Source organism: Dipodomys merriami, unplaced genomic scaffold (assembly GCF_024711535.1).
Source record: "Dipodomys merriami isolate MVZ:Mamm:240054 unplaced genomic scaffold, mDipMer1.0.p SCAF_21, whole genome shotgun sequence".
Classification (NCBI taxonomy): Eukaryota; Metazoa; Chordata; class Mammalia; order Rodentia; family Heteromyidae; genus Dipodomys; species Dipodomys merriami.
The window spans coordinates 16678647-16695681 of NW_027203493.1; the positions used below are offsets into that span (position 1 = coordinate 16678647).

Below are 17035 nucleotides of genomic sequence, written 5' to 3' on the forward strand. Positions count from 1 at the left end.
AACCCATGCCTGCTTCTACCTTAAAGCTTGGAGTCTACACTTTGGACACAGCATCTTGGTTACTAAGATTGCTGGACACCCAGTGTGAGAGGCAGTGGGTGTCAGTGACCTGGGGCCCTGTATTTCACCCTCTCTATGAGGCTGAGTTCTGCTCTCCGGGGGAAGCTCAAAAAAGTGGGGCGTTCTCAGTTGAGACACATGGGGAACTGGCAGCCTGGGAATCCCCCTCCCCGTTCTCCCTCCCCCCCCGACCCTGCCCCAGCCTTTGAGCTCTGGATATCTATCACCAGGCACCTTTATGTCTCCTCTGTAATGCAGCCAGAAGAGGAAGGGAGAAAGCCACCGGCACCATTGCTCAGAACCTCCGAACCGTGTAGGCTTCTTATGCCCAAAGCCCTGTCTAGCTCTGAGAGAGAAAAGTCTCAGAGATCATCCTGCAAGCCCACTATTCTGTCCACCTAGGAGGGAGGTAAAAGTGAGAAGGGACATTCTAACTAAGGTGCACTATGAAGGAGACCCTGTTCAGGTACCAGCTAAGGAAGGGCTTATGGGGTGCTCCATCATCTCAGTTAACCCTTCCAGACATCAAGTGCCATTGTCGAATTATACAGAGAAATCCAGATCAGCTTATTAACTTACTCCAAGTCACATAGTCCATTAAAAAAAAATGATGGACCCAGAACTTGAATCCAAAGGCACCTCACTACAAACCTGCTGTCCTTAACCACTACGCCACCCTGCCTTTCCTTCCTCTCATACAGACACAAAGGGGAAATGACATGACACCCAAAGCCCAGGACTTGGCCAAGCCAGGAAGGAGGCCACATGTCCAGACACCAGAGCTGGGTTTCTAGTTTCTCCTGCAAGCATGCTCAAAGGAGAATTCTTCAGCAGAGCCTGGATCCCACAGATCTCCTAGGGGCAAGAAATTTCTGCTTATTTACTGTCCTGGGCTAAGGGGTAGTGAACTAGGTACAAAAGCAGGATAAAGGTAAACTTTCTGCATGTAAGAACCATCCCCCCCCCCCAAGGAGCCGTGTCACACTGTATGTCACCGTCATCAAAGGGGCTGTGCATAAACCTGAAAAACCAAACGGACCTGTCTGTAGGTGTCACTTATATCACAAGGCTACAGGTGCCTTTATTTCTACGGTCTGCTGGTGCCGGGAGCGCCTCCTTCTCTTGCCCTGAAAACCTTCTCTCTGGACCTAGCCACAGCTGCCCTCACGTAAGCTGTTTTTTCTTTTGCTCTTTTGGATGAATTGCTATAGGGGTATCAGGGTGCAGAGGCTCAGCCTGGGGACCTGGGTCTGTTTGTCTGTCTATAGCCCCAGCAGCAGCCCCTCCAAAAGGCAGTCACTGGGCCTCCCAGGAGCTGTTTGACTCTGTCTGGTTTAACGGCTTGCATGAGAGAGATTTTTGCCTCCTCAGGCTACCCTGTTCTCTCCAGCCCCAGAGATCTCTCTGGATCACTTGATTAGACCAAGGGGAAGGAAGAGAGAAGAAAGTGTCCACGTGTTCAATGCTCTTCCCCTCCCAGAGCTGTCTTTAAAAGAAAAATCTGGATTTTACATAGAAAAATATCCGTTTTCCTGCCCACCACCTCCCCCAATGCTGACTGCAGTCCTGATTCCCATTGGTCCTTGGTACACAGAACAGCCTTATGACAGTTTGGAGATGTTTTTTAAGGAACTTGTCTGTATAGCGTAGTTGAAAAGAATGTCATTTTGCCTTCTCACAGCCCCTGAGAATAAGATGCTTCCAGAAAAGCAATGATTAGGGTTTTTCTTACTGAATTCTCTCAAAGACCGCCTGCTGCATGTGGAGGCTCTGTGGGTTCTCCCCCTGCTGGCAGCAACTGGTAGTACATGCTCCCTCCCCAAACTGGAGCTAGGGTGGGCTGAGAATTTCTTAAACTGTAAACTGAGTCACAGATCATTGGGCAGAACTTCTTCCTTTTGAAGAAATGAGGGAACTGGGACCTGCGAAGGTTCGTGGTTTATGTTTCAGACAGCCTTATGTTCTAGTCTAAAGATCCAGGGTAAAAGGTTTTGTGTTCTCTGTAAAAAGGTTCTTTTTATGATTCAAGACATTTGTGACAGGATTTCTCACCATTGTGTTGTCTTCTTTTCTCAGAAGTTGGCAAAAGAGCAACTTTTTAGATTTTAGATATATTAGATTGTGTTGCTTTTTCTTGATGAACATAAGTATATGCCAAGTTTTCTGCATATATTAAAAACTACTCTGTAGAGCATTCTGGGGATTGCGTGTTACAATTCCCATTTTCTTTTAGTTTGTGCTGGTACTGGAGCTTCAACTCAGGGTCTGGGCTCAGTCCTTCAGCTTTTTCACTCAAGACTGGTAATTTACCATTTGAGGGACAGCTCTACTTGCAGATTTTTGGTGGTTAATTGGAGATAAAAGTCTCACAAGTGGGGCTGGGAAGTTGGCTCAGTGGTAGAGCGCTTGCCTTGCATGCCTGAGGCCCTGGGTTCGATTCCTCAGCACCACATAAGCAAAAAGAAAAAAGCTGGAAGTGGCACTGTGGCTCAAGTGGTAGGGCACTAGCCTTGAGCTGAAGAGCTGAGGGACAGTGCTCAGGCCCAGAGTTCAGGCCCCATAACCAGACCAAAAAAAAAAAAAAGTCTCACAAGTATGATCCTCAGATCTGAACCTCCTGAACAGCTAGGATTATAAGCATGAGCCACAGAAGCCTGGTTAAAATCCCCATTTTAAGGTGAGGAAACAGAAGTTCCGAGCAGGTCATGAATGTTTACATAGTATGACAGAACAAAAAATAAAATCAAGAATTTTAGCAAAAATTCTGCAAAAAAAAAAAAATGCAGAATCCCAGTCGGGTTGTTAGAAATGTATCCCATGTTCCTTGCCTTGAGTCGCAAAGGCAGGATGTAACTCCTGACCCTATGTAGTTAACCCAAAGCCTGTGAGCTCGGCCTGAAGCCCACAGAAATTATATGATGTTCCTTTTATGAGTCTTTTGGGCACCTTTGATTTAAAAATAAAAAAAAACAGCTAGAAACAAACATGATAGGTCTCTAAACTACTTAAAGAAAAATAAAGACTCACATGACCAGCCATCAACAAGGTGGTGCTCACAGCTGCCGTGGTTTCTTCCAGAACAAACACTCAAGCACCCAACCCACAATCTTTTCACAGCCAGTGTTGAAATGCTGCCCTGAGTGTTCCTGAGTCTGCCCTTCTTGGGGAAATCTCCAGAGTGGGAAATTAACCCTACTTTATTCCGGGGCTCAGGACACAGTGGACGTTCAAGTGTCACTGGAGATTTAGGGCAGGAAAAATGTCTTTTCTTTCCAATGGCACTGCCCATATGGGATTAGGGAAAGTACTTCCCAACCTCCCCCATCCCCACCCCCGACCCCTTTCCCATGCATGGCCTTGTTCTGCATGGCGATATTTTGACATATAAACAATCCATTTCTAGGTGTTTAATTGGGTAGATATTTGGTCACATGCCCAGAGCAAAGTTGATGATTCCAGTCAGGGTCAGGAAGGAATTTTCCTCCTCTGGCAAACTGGCCAAGGCTGAGTGGCTTGCCCCTTCTCTCTCTGGAAGGCTGAGCAATGTTGCCTGATGGCTCAGGCCATGGGTACCCACCTGTTACTGTAATCTCTGGTTCATGCAGGAGCAAGGAGCCCACAGGCCTGTCCTTCTGACTGGGTGGACCCTGGGTGTGCATTTGGTGTGTGAGCCAGCTCCGAGAGGGGATAGAAAGACGCTGGAGGTGTCCAGGGACCTCAACCTACAGGCCAGCCTGGTCTCAAGCCCAAAGGTACCTACTGCCTTTCTCTCTCAAGCAGAAGGGAGCTCACTGGATTTTGCCACCTTCTGTTAATAGTGTTAGATTCTTCCTTACGTAGAAACTAATGTTAGAGAAGTTGATTCCAATCACCATGTCAGTGGGAGGTGGGTGAGTGTTTAAAGAGCCAGGGTATCTTGTGGGAATGCTGTTCAACTATCCTGAGGCTCCCGCACTGGGCTAAGGTAGAAGGCAGAGGGCATAAGAAGGAAGAGGAAGAGAGAAATGAGCCACAAACTTAATCAATGGTGACATGGGTTGGATGTGTCTTTAGTTTGGTGAGTTTTGGTGAACACAGTTTGTAAATGCAAGCATGTATCTGAATATGCCTTTGTATGTGTGCACGTTTGAATGTGTTGGCCCAATCAGTTGGGTATCTGGAGAAAATTGCAAAATCAGGGCCAACCTTGACTCCATTTCCTCAGCCTTCAGCAACAGGGATGGGAACCTTTTTTTCGGCCAATAGCCATTTGGATATTTATAACATGATTCTCAAACTGGGCATCGATGGTTCATGCCTATAATCCTAGCTACTCAGGAGGCTGAGATCTGAGGATATGATTCAAAACCAGCCCAAGCAGGAAAGTGTGTAAGACTTTTATCTCCAATTAACCCTCAAAAAGCTGGAAGTGGAGCTGTGGTTCAAGTCATAGAACTCCAGCCTTGAGCAAGTCCAGACCCTGATTTCAAATCCCAGCACTGGCACAAAAAATAAATAAATAAGTAAATAAATCCTCCTCATGCCATACAAAATTTATCAATACAGACCAGTGGGCAGAGGAAGACCAACAGGAAGCATTACCTACCTGTCCCTTTGTGTATCATAGAACATCTCCAGCTTTCTATAGCTCTCAGGATGGATGTTCTCCACACCTGATAGTAGCTGAAGCTGAGGTTGGTTGAAGAGACAGAGTTGTGACTCCAAGTTCAGGGCTCTTCATGATGACAAGCCAATACCTCAAATGGAAAGTGTGGCTGAACCATCAGCCCAAAGAAGTTCTAGAATCCCCTTATTGTCTTGTACAGACGCAACCTAACTAGAAGGATCTCCCTTGTGGAGGCTTTTTTCTACCATCACCCTTGTTGCGAATGGCTGGTGGAACCAAAGGCACAGACTTTTGAATCGCTGAGCCTCGATGCTCTTACTGAGAAATGGGCCCCACACTTCTGTTCCTTCCCACCCACCCTATTCCGCCTACATGAAAGAAAAGCTGTAAGAGCAGAAGTGTTCGATTAGTACAACGGCCTAAAGAAGAGAGGTTGCGGAACACAAAGCAACTATTATTCCTGAACTCACACACCTAGGGCATGCTGGCTAAGTGGCCCAGGCCTTTTGTGACAAGCCCAGAGTTAAAAACACTTCCTCCTACTTCAATCGCCTAATACAAAGAATGAAAGAAACTTTCATTGCTTTCATAAAAGGCATTTTCCCCCAAAAAAAGCAAGCAACAATTATGAAAGTGAAATAACATGTTGTATACCCAGGAGAGCCCTTTAAGGAAAACTAATGGGTATAATTTCCCAGAGAAGGGAATCAGATCCAGCATGGTGTGTGTGGCCCAGCAGAGATTGCTAGATGAAGAGAGCAGGCTGGAGGAAAGAGATCAGAATCCTGAAAGGTAAATTGATCAAAATCAGTCCTGATTTTGACATGATTAAACTCAATTGACCAAATGAAGTTCTTTCAAAATACCAAGTGATTTTTGAAAACTATTAGTCAGGAACATCTCACTTGAAGTAAGGCTGGCTTTGGTATTTCAAGGACTGACTCCCTACTGACATGGAAGGCCTGTAATCTCTGTTCTGTCTTCTTTCTTTGGGGCATCTACCTCTTCTTTCTCCGAACTCAAAAGTGGTCAGGCCATGATAAATTATACAGGACTCTAGGCATTCACACACAAACAGTGAGGCTAAAGGAGGATATTCTTAGGGGAGAAACCCAAAGGCCTAACACCTGTAAACATTTAAAATAGTATTTATCAAAATAAATGCCAGGAAATGGAAACATTGGTGGTGGTGGTGGTGGTGTTTATTTTCCTTTGTGGGGGGGATGGTTTGTTTTGTTCTTTTTTCTGTCTTTCGAAGGGACAAGGAGGGAGCTGAAATGGAGGGAGGAAGGATGAACAAATGCAAGTATGTATTCAAGTGGACACCATGTAGAAAATGACCTATGCAATTGTGCACAGGGACAGGAGAAAACTGGGGGATGGGGAACTGAGGAAGGGGTGATATTGTCCAAAAGAGAAATGCACTCATTACCTGACTTATGAAACAGTAACCCCTCTGTACATCACATTAATAAAAACAGGAAGATGGTATATTTTAAAAAGCAGTCATGCCAGTAGGCTGCCATCCTGTTCTTCAATTCTCTAGGCCAGAAGGGAAGAAGAATATTTTCCTTCTTAGCCTTCACTGAGAATTACTTTACTAGCATCCCATCCAGAAAGCAGAAATAGCTTTGTGTTTCAGAGACCTTTCCCTCCTTTATAACCTTCCACTCCATTCATCCTAGCCCTCCAAATGCCCATCTCCATTCAGGATATAAAATCAGCCAATCAGTGGGAAAATCAGAGCTCAGACTCAGGCAGCCTTGGCTTGGGATTGATAGATCGATGGCTGTGATAACTGCCAGACCCTGTTAACCCTATCCTGGCATCAAGATGACTTTGGAGAAGAGATGGGGATTTTTTTGACTGGCCCAAAAATGGTGTCCCAGAGTGAGAATCAAACTGCTTTATATTGATGTGAGTGAGAATCAAACTGTTTTATATTTATGTCTAGTTCTCACCCACACTGGATGTGGATTAAGATGATAAATTTGCCAACAGACCCAAAGAATTCATCCTTGCTTCCAGAATCATGAAATTTCTTGATCTTTTAGGATCACCATATGTTTGTGCCTGAGATGTAGCTGTTTCATTTTTTTTTGTAATTCTGTGTTTTCCTCTTGTTAGCATATATAAATTGTACAAAGGTGTTCCATTGTTATATGTATATATGTATATAATATGTTTTATATACATATATACATTATATAATATATTACATTAAATTATATAGATAATTTTTATAATAAATATATAATATATATATATATATTACTTTGATCTAATTCACCTCCTTTAGAAAAAGAAGGCCAAGCACTGGGGAACTTAGGGCTTCACTCCAAGTTAACTCTGTGGCCTGGGATTCCACTCCCTTTCCCAGACAAAGGTAGGGTAAGAGCAAAGATGGCAACATTCCACTATTTTCCAGTACTGGTTTCTCAAAGCACAGGTCAGGGGCAAGTTGATTCTGCCCAGAGGTTGACAAACCCTTCTCAAACTTTTTTGCATTTTGCAGGCCAAAATGCAAAATCAACAACATTATGCAATTGTGTATTTTTCAGTGGGAAAAAAAAGTTTTTGGTTACAGGACATAAAAAAATTAGGTGTAGGCTGCATTGGGCCTGTATATTGTATCTTGTTAAACCCTGGTTTAGGGTGGGGCATGAATGAACATCTTTTTAAAATATTTTTTTATTATAAAGATGAGGTACAGAGAGGTTACAGTTACATAAGTCAGGTAATGAGTACGTTTCCTTTTGAACAGTGTGACCCTCTCCCTCATTTTCCCCCAGTTTTATCCTTCCCTCCCCCCCCCCCCACAGTTATATAGTTCATTTCCAACACGGATGAACAATTTCTGTTTATCTGTGTGTGTGTGTTTATACTCTTTTTTGGCAGTACTAAGAATTGAACCCAGGTCTTTGCACATGCTAGGCAAACAGCCTTCCATGGAGCCATATCTCCTAGCCCTTTTGTTTATATTTTCTTTTCTTTCTTTATTTATTTTCTGTGCTGGTACTAGGGCTTGAACTCAAAGGCTGACCACTGTCCCTTAGGTTTTTTGCTCAGGGCTAGTACTTTACTACTTGAACAACACGTCTACGTTCGACATTTTGTTGATTAATTGGAAATTGTCTCATGGACTTTCCTGCCTGGGACTAGCTTTGAATTAGGATCTTCAGATCTCAGCCTCTTGAGTAGCTAGGATTACAGATATAAGCCACTGATGCCTAGCTTGTATTTTGTTTTGTTTTCAGATAGGATCATATTGGCTCTGCTCAGGCTGGTCTTGATTTCATTATCGTTCTGCTTCTACCTCCTGAATAATTGGTCAACAATTGCATATTTATTTTTATGTTCACTAAAAGAATACTAAGTTTTCATTTAAAGCGGCAAAGTTTTCTTTTTAAAGAGACACATTTGAATTATTTTAAATATTTTAAGTAAGTAATAGTGCCCAGAAAAGTGTATGCATTGAATAAAGTAATTGTGGTAATAGGCAAATGATCATTGTTTTGGGAACACTAGACTACATAATGGATAAAATCCTGATGTGTATATGTATGTGTGTGTGTGTGTGTGCGTGCACGCATGTGCACATATGCACATATGCCTGTGACTTGAACTCAGAGCCTGAGTGGTGTCTCTAAGCTTTCATGCTAAAGGATAATGCTCTCCCACTTAAGCCACAGATCCACTTATGGCTTTTTGCTGGTTAATTGGAGATATGTCTTAAGGATGTTCCTGCTCCAGGCTGGTTTCAAACCACATTCTTCATATCTCAGCCTCCTGAGTAGCTAGGATTACAGGCCATAGAGCCCAGCAAATCCTGACCATTTTAAGATACTCTCTTTTAATATGCCAGAATTTGGATTCTGGTCTTTGTGCTGATATTTGCCAGTGGTGTAACTTTTAGCTACCCTGTCCTTCATTTAGATTGGGTCAAAACAGCCTAGTTCATTAACATTATGTCAAGAATCAAAGTTCAGCATTGTTGGCTTATGCCTGTAATCCCACTTACTCAGGAGGTTCGGATCTGTAGATCATGTTTCAAAACTAGCCCAAGCAGGAAAGTCTAAAATGTTTATCTCTAATTAATCAGCCAAAAGACAAAAGTGGAGCTGTGGCTCAAGTAGTAGCTTTGAGCAAGAAAAGCCAAGCCCTGAGTTCAAACCCCAGTACTGGCAGGCATCACCTGTGTATACACACACACACACACACACACACACACACACACACACACACACACACACACACACACAGCACAAGCACTCAGAAAACAGAAATTGTATAAACCAATTTTTTCCTTTTTTTTCCTTTTTTTTGGTCAGTTGTAGGGCCTGAACTCAGGTCTTGGGCACTGTCCCTCAGCTCTTCAGCTCGAGGCTAGCACTCTACCACTTGAGCCACAACACTACTTCTGGCTTTTTCTGTTTATGTGGTGCTAAGGAATCAAACCCAGGGTCTTATGCATGCAAGGCAAGCTCTCTACCACTGAGCCACCTTCCCAGCCCATGAATCAATTTTTTAATCTACCAAATACAGATCTTTTTTTCAAACTGTGGGAATATGGGAAGCGGCAAAGACAAGACTGGCATGGACAAGAGTCTGAATGGAGCCACAGGGGAGATGTTTTCTGCTCTCTTTCCAAGCTCAAACACACACTGTTTCTGGAACATCCCTAAGCAGTGTGCCTGGGAAGCAAAGCTCAGTATTTGCGATTATGAGCCCCCCTCACCCACCCCAGTTATACTGGGTTTTGAACTCAGGGCCTCACACTCTCTAGACAAGTACTCATCTCCATTCCAGATCATGAGCTTTTTAAACAGGCCATCCTGAGCTCCCATCCGGCCATTGTCACCTGCCAGCTAGGTAGATTTTGCGCTTGCTACCTGGAATCTCAGAGCCCCTACCTCTCATCTACACAATGAACTCCACTGCCATACCTTCCTCAGAAGGTTCTCCTAAGACCATGAATGAATCATAAAGATGCAACACTAGGGTACATTGCATGGAGCACAGATGTCACTTCTTGACATGCTCCTCTTTAAAACCCTGGAACAGGATGTGCTGCAGCCTTCAGAATTCTTCACATGTTAAGAAGGTGAGGCACTGTATGAACATACATCAGCCTCTAGCATCGCTCCAACACATTAATATCTTAGCAGCACATCACGTGAATATTCCCTAAGTACAATAAATAGAGCTATAATAGTAGCCGTAAAGCTATTTAACATAGGGGCTGGAAAGGTGGCCCAGTGGTAGAGTGCTTGCCTTGCATGCATGAGGCCCTGGGTTCGATTCCTCAGCACCACATAAGCAAAAAGAAAAAATCCAGAAGTGGCACTGTGGCTCAAGTGGTAGAGCACTAGCCTTGAGCTGAAGAGTTGAGGGACAGCGCCCAGGCCCAGAGTTCAGGCCCCATGACTGGACCCAAAAAAAAAAAGCTATTTAACATAGCTAGGTTGTCGTTTTGTTGTGTTGTGTTATGTTGCATTTTGTACCAGTGCTAAGGCTTGAACTTAGAGGCCAAGTTCCTCTCCCCTAGTTTTTTGCCCAAGACTGTCACTCTACCACTTAAGCCACACCCCCCACTTCTAGTGTTTTGTTGGTTAATTGGAGATTAAGATTCTCACAGACTTTTCTGCCTGGACTGGCTTTGAATCATGATAGTCAAGTCCCAGCCTCCTAAGATATTAGAGTTACAGGCATGAGCCATATTTAACACAAGTAATTTTATATGTATGTGTACATAGATATAAACCCACAAATGTATAGAAAACTACAGCTCAGGACTGTTCTACTGGAAAATAAGATGGCACCAAATACATATGCACATGCACACATACACACACACACACACACACACACACACACACACACACACACACATATCTTGTTTTCAGAGCTTACAAGTTTTCGCAGTGTACATACAGCCAATCTTGTTCCATTTTGAGAAGTGTACTGACAAATATTATATGTCAAAGTTCTGAAGGTCAAATGTGAGGTGATGGGACAAGTACATAGAGAGGCAGCCGAGCCTAATGAGGCCTCCATCTTCAAATCCCAGCTTGTCGCGTTCTCGTTGTTACTTAGGTACTTAGCTCAGCCCTACCTCAGTTTTCCCATCTATATAATGGGTTCAAACAATATGGTGAGGCTTAAAGAATCCAACAGAGGGAAGACATAGTGCCCGGCTGCTATATTTATTGTTGTTTGTTGTTTTGCAGCTACTCAGTGATTTCTTTAACCAGATTCTAGAAGACTTAGTTGGTTTTTTAATCATAATCTCTTCCTTCAACCTCTACACCACTTTCCTAGTTTCTTTTTTATATATATGAATACGTAACACTGGGACATGATAGGTTATATGGGACCCTAATCATTAACATACAAAAGCCAAAGGAGTCTAAGCACAGGAGTCATAGACAAAGACTCAATATCTGTGCACAGATGACCATATAAAATAATATTCTATGAAATGGACTCCAAGAAAAGGAAGCAAGAGACATTCTTTAGTTGTCATTGTTGCTGATTTTGTTTTCCTTTCCTTTTGCTTATTTGCTTGTATTTGGGAGGCTAGGGAAGGGCATAAAGAAGTTAGCAAGGATGAGCAGCTACAGCAATGATACTCACTAGGCAATATGTGGAAAGTGAACTGGATAACTTACAGGTGGGGATGGGAGGGAAAACGAACCACATAAGGAGAGACATGGTACAATAAGAATTGTACTTATTACTCACTACCTGATTCATCTAACTGTAACCCCTCTGTATATCAACTCTACAGTAACAATAAAAATATATATAGCTTTTATTTAGAAAAAAAACTATAAAGCCATATGCTGGTGGCTCATACCTGTAATCCTGAGAGCTGAGGATCGCTGTTTGAAGCCAGCGCTGGCAAGAACATCCATGAGAGTCTTACCTTCAATTAACCACCAGAAAACCAGAAGTGGTGCTGTGGCTCAAGTGATAGAGTGCTTGCCTTGGGCTGAAGAGCTGAGGGATAGCACCCAGACCCAGAGTTCAAGCCCCATGACCGACAAAAGGGCTAGGAAGGTGGCTCAGTGGTAGAGTGCTTGCCTTGCATGCATGAGGCCCTGGGTTCGATTCCTCAGCACCACATAAGCAGAAAAAGCCAGAAGTGGCACTGTGGCTCAAGTGGTAGAGCGCTAGCCTTGAGGTGAAGAGCTGAGGGACAGCGTTCAGGCCTACAACCATCAATAACAAAAACAAAACAAAACAACAACAACAACAAACCTATAAGGACCACTCTGCTAGAGACTTCCACATGCATGGCTTTTGGGAGCCCACCCACTGGCCCTTCTCACAGGCTCTCCTCTCTTCCAGGGTGATGTTGGACTCGGTGACACACAGCACCTTTCTTCCCAACACGTCCTTCTGCGACCCTCTCATGTCGTGGACCGACCTGTTCGGCAATGAAGAGTATTACCCTGCCTTTGAGCATCAGACAGGTGCGTACATTCGCAGAAGCCCATCTGAGGGCAGCTGGGCCGGGCTGGAAAGGTTGGGGATGGCTTAGGTGTATGACAGGCTGTATAGGGGCCTGGAAACATCTGTGATCCAGACAGAGGCTGTGGAGAAGCCAATGAGGAGGGAAAGCAGCCTCTCACAGAAGGAAAGGCATGGAACCCTTGCCTCCACCTCCTCCTAGTGTCATGTGGACTACACAGCCTGGCCCAAAGCAACACTCAGTAAACCCTTACTGTCCCCACACCTCCCTCCCTTCCTTCCTCCTCCCTCTCAGCCCAGTTTTCTCCAGCTGAGAAGGAAGCTTGGGGCCTAATGCTGCAAATCTTATGCCAGAGGGAAGCCAGCTAAGCTTTGTCCCAGAAATCCTCTGAGGCCTCTGTGCCTGAGTCAGTGTCTGAGTGACTGCACATGGCAGCAAACCCTGGCTGGCTGCTGGTGTAGCGAGTGCACACCCCGCAAGGGGAAGCAAACACCAACCAAGCTGTCAGTCCTTGCTGAGATTAACTCTTTGTATCCTGGCCTGCCAGAGTCCAAACTTAGATTCCCAAGGCAAGAAGTGCCATGAGGAACCACCCAGCTTCTGAGGTGAAGGCCCAGCCTCTAGAACCAGAGGCCAGGGCTGCACTGCCAGATTCGGGGTCTCCAATCTTCCACATGTGCCCCACCTTGGGAAAGCCTGACTCCCATCCTTCTATCCACCCAGGCATCAGGCCTTCCACATTTATTCCAGATCTATCCTGGCACGAGCCCCTTCCTGCATGCTCTGTTGAGTAGCAGTTGGAAAGACAATGGGAGGATGAACTCACCTCCCAGGCAGGTGCCCACCCAGGCAGTGCTCAAGTGTTGAAATATGTTTCTGTAGTTGTCAAGAATTCACCCTCCAGCTGGGCACTGGTAGCTCAAGCCCATAATCCTAAACTGTACAGGAGGATAAGATCTGAAGATCTTAGTTGGAAGCCAACACAGCAGGAATGTGTATGAGAGACTCTTAATCTCCAATTAGCCAGCAAAACGCTGGAAGTGGAGCTGTGACTCAAGTGGTAGAGCATCAGCCTTAAGAGAAAAAGCTAAGGGACAGAGCCCAGGCTCTGAGTGCGCACACACACACACACACACACACACACACACACACACACACACACACACACACACACACACACCCCTCATCCTAAACATGAAGTACTGCATTGACATTTGCTCTCTAGGCCACTCAGCCTCTCCTAGGACAATCTTCTGCTGTGTATTTGGGCAGGGGGTGAAGACAATAATAATGCCAACCTTGTAGAGTTGTAATGAAACTAAAATTAGTAAATAATTTGTGAAGGGTTTGAGACATGATGTAACCCAGGACCAGCACAGGCAGGTGCTTATAAAAGCTGTGGATTCGTGCCTTGGGATTGATGAGAAAGTTCCAGAGCTAGATGGAATAAACTTAATGTCCCTGGACTATACACTTAAAGGGGTTAAAAAAGTAAGTGTGTTGTGAAGTAGATTAGACCACATTAAAACAAATTTCAAGAGCATTAACTCCAGCTTCACTCTGTGGCTTCACTGTCCAAGTCTTAGATTTTCAGACACAGCTTTTTCCCTCTGAAGCTTCTGTATTTTCATCAATGCATGAGAAGAAGAACCGAGTCAGTGTGAGGATTTTTCCCCCAGAAGTTTCTCTGAATCCTGCATCAAGCAACATTGCAAGCATAGCCTTTCCCTTCTATCATTTTGAGAGGACTGATGTTTCCACCAGAGTGTGAGACCAGTGAAAATAAAACATCCTTCAGGAGCAGTCAGAATTTCTAACATTCCCTGAGAGATGACAGGGCTTGGGATTTCAGAAGCAGCTGAATATCTCTGACCTCCTAAAGGTCAAAGTTTACTATGAAGTTAGTCCTTGTAAGTGAGCATCTCTCTGGACAAAGACATCACCACCAGAGAGCTGACACAGTGGTCCACGTTTCTTCTGGGGGGAGGGAACCCTCCCAATCAAGGATGTGTCAAGAGCATCCAGGATTTGGCGAATATTCAGTGCTTAGTGGCCAGAGACATCAGAAGTGTCTCTATCTCATGAGAATCTCCATCTTGGATGGCAAGTGCTAGGAATTATCCTAAGGGCAGCTTCCTGTTGGAGTCTGGCTTCAAATGCTGGCTTACTGCCAACAAGTTTGGGTTGCTTGATTAGTTTGGATGGTTTTTGGTGTGTGTGGGTGTATGTGTGTGTGTGCACACCAACACTGGAGTTTGAACTCAGGGCTTAGATGCTATCCCTAAACTTTTTTTTCCCTCAAGTCTCTCTACCACACTAGCCACAGCTCCACTTCTGGAGTGTGTGTGTGTGTGAGAGAGAGAGAGAGAGAGAAGAGAGAGAGAGAGAGAGAGAGAGAGAGAGAGAGAGAGAGAGAGAGAGAGAGAGAGAGAGAGAGAGAGAGAGAGAGAGAGGAGACAGACAGAATGACAGACAGACAGACAGACAGACAGACAGACAGACAGACAGACAGAAGACAGACAGACAGATGAGAGAGATGGCTATATGGCTTGAACTTAGAGCCTGGACGCTGTCCCTAGCTGTCTTTTCCACTCAAGGCTACCGCTCTACCACTTGAGCCACAGCTTCACTTCCAGCTTTATCCTCAGATCTCTAGCCTCTTGAGTAGCTAGGATTCTAGGCATAAAACACAGGCACCCAGCTGCCTTGGTTTGTTGTTATAGCCGTGGGGATGGAACAAAGGTTTTTGTTTATGCTGGCTAAGCTCTCTACCACTGAGTTATAACCCTAGTCCAGGAAGCTTTGTTTTTAAGCTTCAATTTTTTAATTAATTTTATTTATTTATTTTTTGTGTATGTGGTCCCAAGGAATCAAACCCAGAGCCTCATGCATGGGAGGCAAACACTCCACCACTAAGCCACATTCTCGCCCTCCAGCAAGCTTTATGAGATACCTGTTTCTTCTCTTAGCAATGTATCCTTCCTCAAGTTGGAAGGGTGGGTTGAAACATAGTCTGCGAAGTATTTAGCAAGTCCCTGGTACTTGGTAAGGGTACATGTAGCCAGGAACACTTAGCAATGACTGGAGAGGTAGGAAGCCCCCCTCAGCTCTTCTGGCTTCTTTCTTCAGCTGAACAAAAGCGACACAGCTCTCAATCACAACTTGCCTCTTCCAACATTGCCAGTGTAGGTGCTCTGAGGCCAAGAGAAGGGAGGTGAGAAGCAGGGATGGGCCCTCAAGACAGGTGGCCAAAAAGGAAGGCTCAGCTGGTACAGTCAATCCAGCCATTTGCAAACCTTTTCAGAAGGCTGCAGCAGAAAGCAACAGAACCTATGCTTTCAATATGCTCACCCCAAGGGACTCTGGCCTGCTCCACTTTTAAAAGTGGTACTTCTGCTTGGCTGCACTGATGGCTAGAAAGCAAATTGCCACTGCTTACAAAATACTGGAGAATTTCATCTGTTCAACCCTGCTTTTGACTTCAGCTTTTTCAAAATAAAGCATTATCACTATGTCCCAGTGCCTGTGACTCACACCTTTCATCCTAGATACTCAGGATGCTGAGACCTGAGGATCTTAGTTCAGAGATAGCCCAGGGAAGACAAATCGTGAAATTCTTCTTTCCACTTTACCAGCAAAAAGCTTAAAGTGAAGGCATGGTACAAGTGGCAAAACATCAATCTTGAGCAAAAGTGCCAAGCAAGAGTACAAGGCCCTGAGTTCAAACTCTCTCTCTCTTTCTCTTTCCCTTTTTCTCTTTCTCTTTCTCTCTCTCACACACACACAGAATGAAACACACACGTGTTCATACTGATAGATACAATGCACTCAATGAATATATCAGCTTTTAATATCCAAAGTGAGATTTAATTTTAAGAGATTTTTCTTTAAAAATTAATGGTGTCCCTTTGTAGAACTAATATGTGCCAATAAAAATATTTTTAAGCTGGGTATATATATAATTCTAGCTACACAAGAGGCTGAGATCTTTGGATCATGGTTCAAAGCCAGCTTGGGCAGGAAAGTCCCTGAGACTCATATATCCAATTAACTACTACCACCAAAAAAAAATAATAATCCAGAAGTGGAGCTGTGGTTCAATCAGCACTAACCTTGAGTAAAAAACTCAAGGATTGTGTCCACACACTGAGTTCAAGCCCCAGGACCAGCATACCCACATGAAAAATTTAAATGGAAAAACACTGATCAAAGTATTAATATTCAGAAAATCAGGTAGAAAGGTTTTTGGATCCCACAAGAGCTTTTCAAAGCAAGACTGATACGCTGGTTCTAGAAATCTGAGAGGAGACTTAGCGGTACACATCTGGGAATGATTTATCAAACTTCAATGAACAGATGCAACATAATTTACCAGTCTGAGATGAGCTCCATGGTGACAGTCACATCCCAGGGGATTCTGTCTCTGGTTTGTCCTCACGTGTCCACCTTTGGGAAAGCTACAGTTCCGAAACACTCAGGGCTGGGTTCCCAAAGCAGAGGCCCCTTGCCATCCTTTCTCCTCTTTTCTCCAGCCAATTTCTTACACTGCTCCTGGGTTTTATTTTCCCATCTCAGAGTCTAAGGCCCTCAAGAGGCTTGAACAGAAAGCCAAGAAAGGCTGTTGGAGCAGGCTGAGAAGGAAACCTGGAAACAATTTATCCGGTTTATCCTCACAGGTTTCCCCTCATAAAGTCTTTCCTTTGGGTGACAAAGCTTCCATTGATGGCCCAGTTCACTCACCACCTCTCTTCAGCGCAGCCCCAGGCAAAACACTTTCCCAACTCCCTATGCTAATAAACCGAGCTAATTATGGCCTGCAGTTGTCTCACTCTGGGCCTCCGAGGCAGACTGTCCCCCCTCACCAACCCCTGAGCTTGCTTTGCTCTGTTTGG

At 44.4% G+C, this 17035-nt stretch overlaps 1 protein-coding gene across 2 annotated transcripts in view; it reads left to right on the forward strand.

Moving 5' to 3' along the window:
• The first annotated feature begins 1096 nt into the window (after positions 1-1096).
• Positions 1097-17035, forward strand: part of Elf5 (E74 like ETS transcription factor 5) — a 33772-nt gene continuing 17833 nt past the window's right edge. The window contains exons 1-3 of one of the 2 annotated variants that reach the window (XM_070032611.1): positions 1097-1228; positions 3666-3812; positions 12020-12144. In XM_070032611.1, the coding sequence (XP_069888712.1) occupies positions 12024-12144 (121 nt within the window). In that variant the 5' untranslated portion in view covers positions 1097-1228; positions 3666-3812; positions 12020-12023. The remainder of the gene's footprint in view (positions 1229-3665; positions 3813-12019; positions 12145-17035) is intronic. The other variant, XM_070032612.1, reaches the window with a different exon arrangement.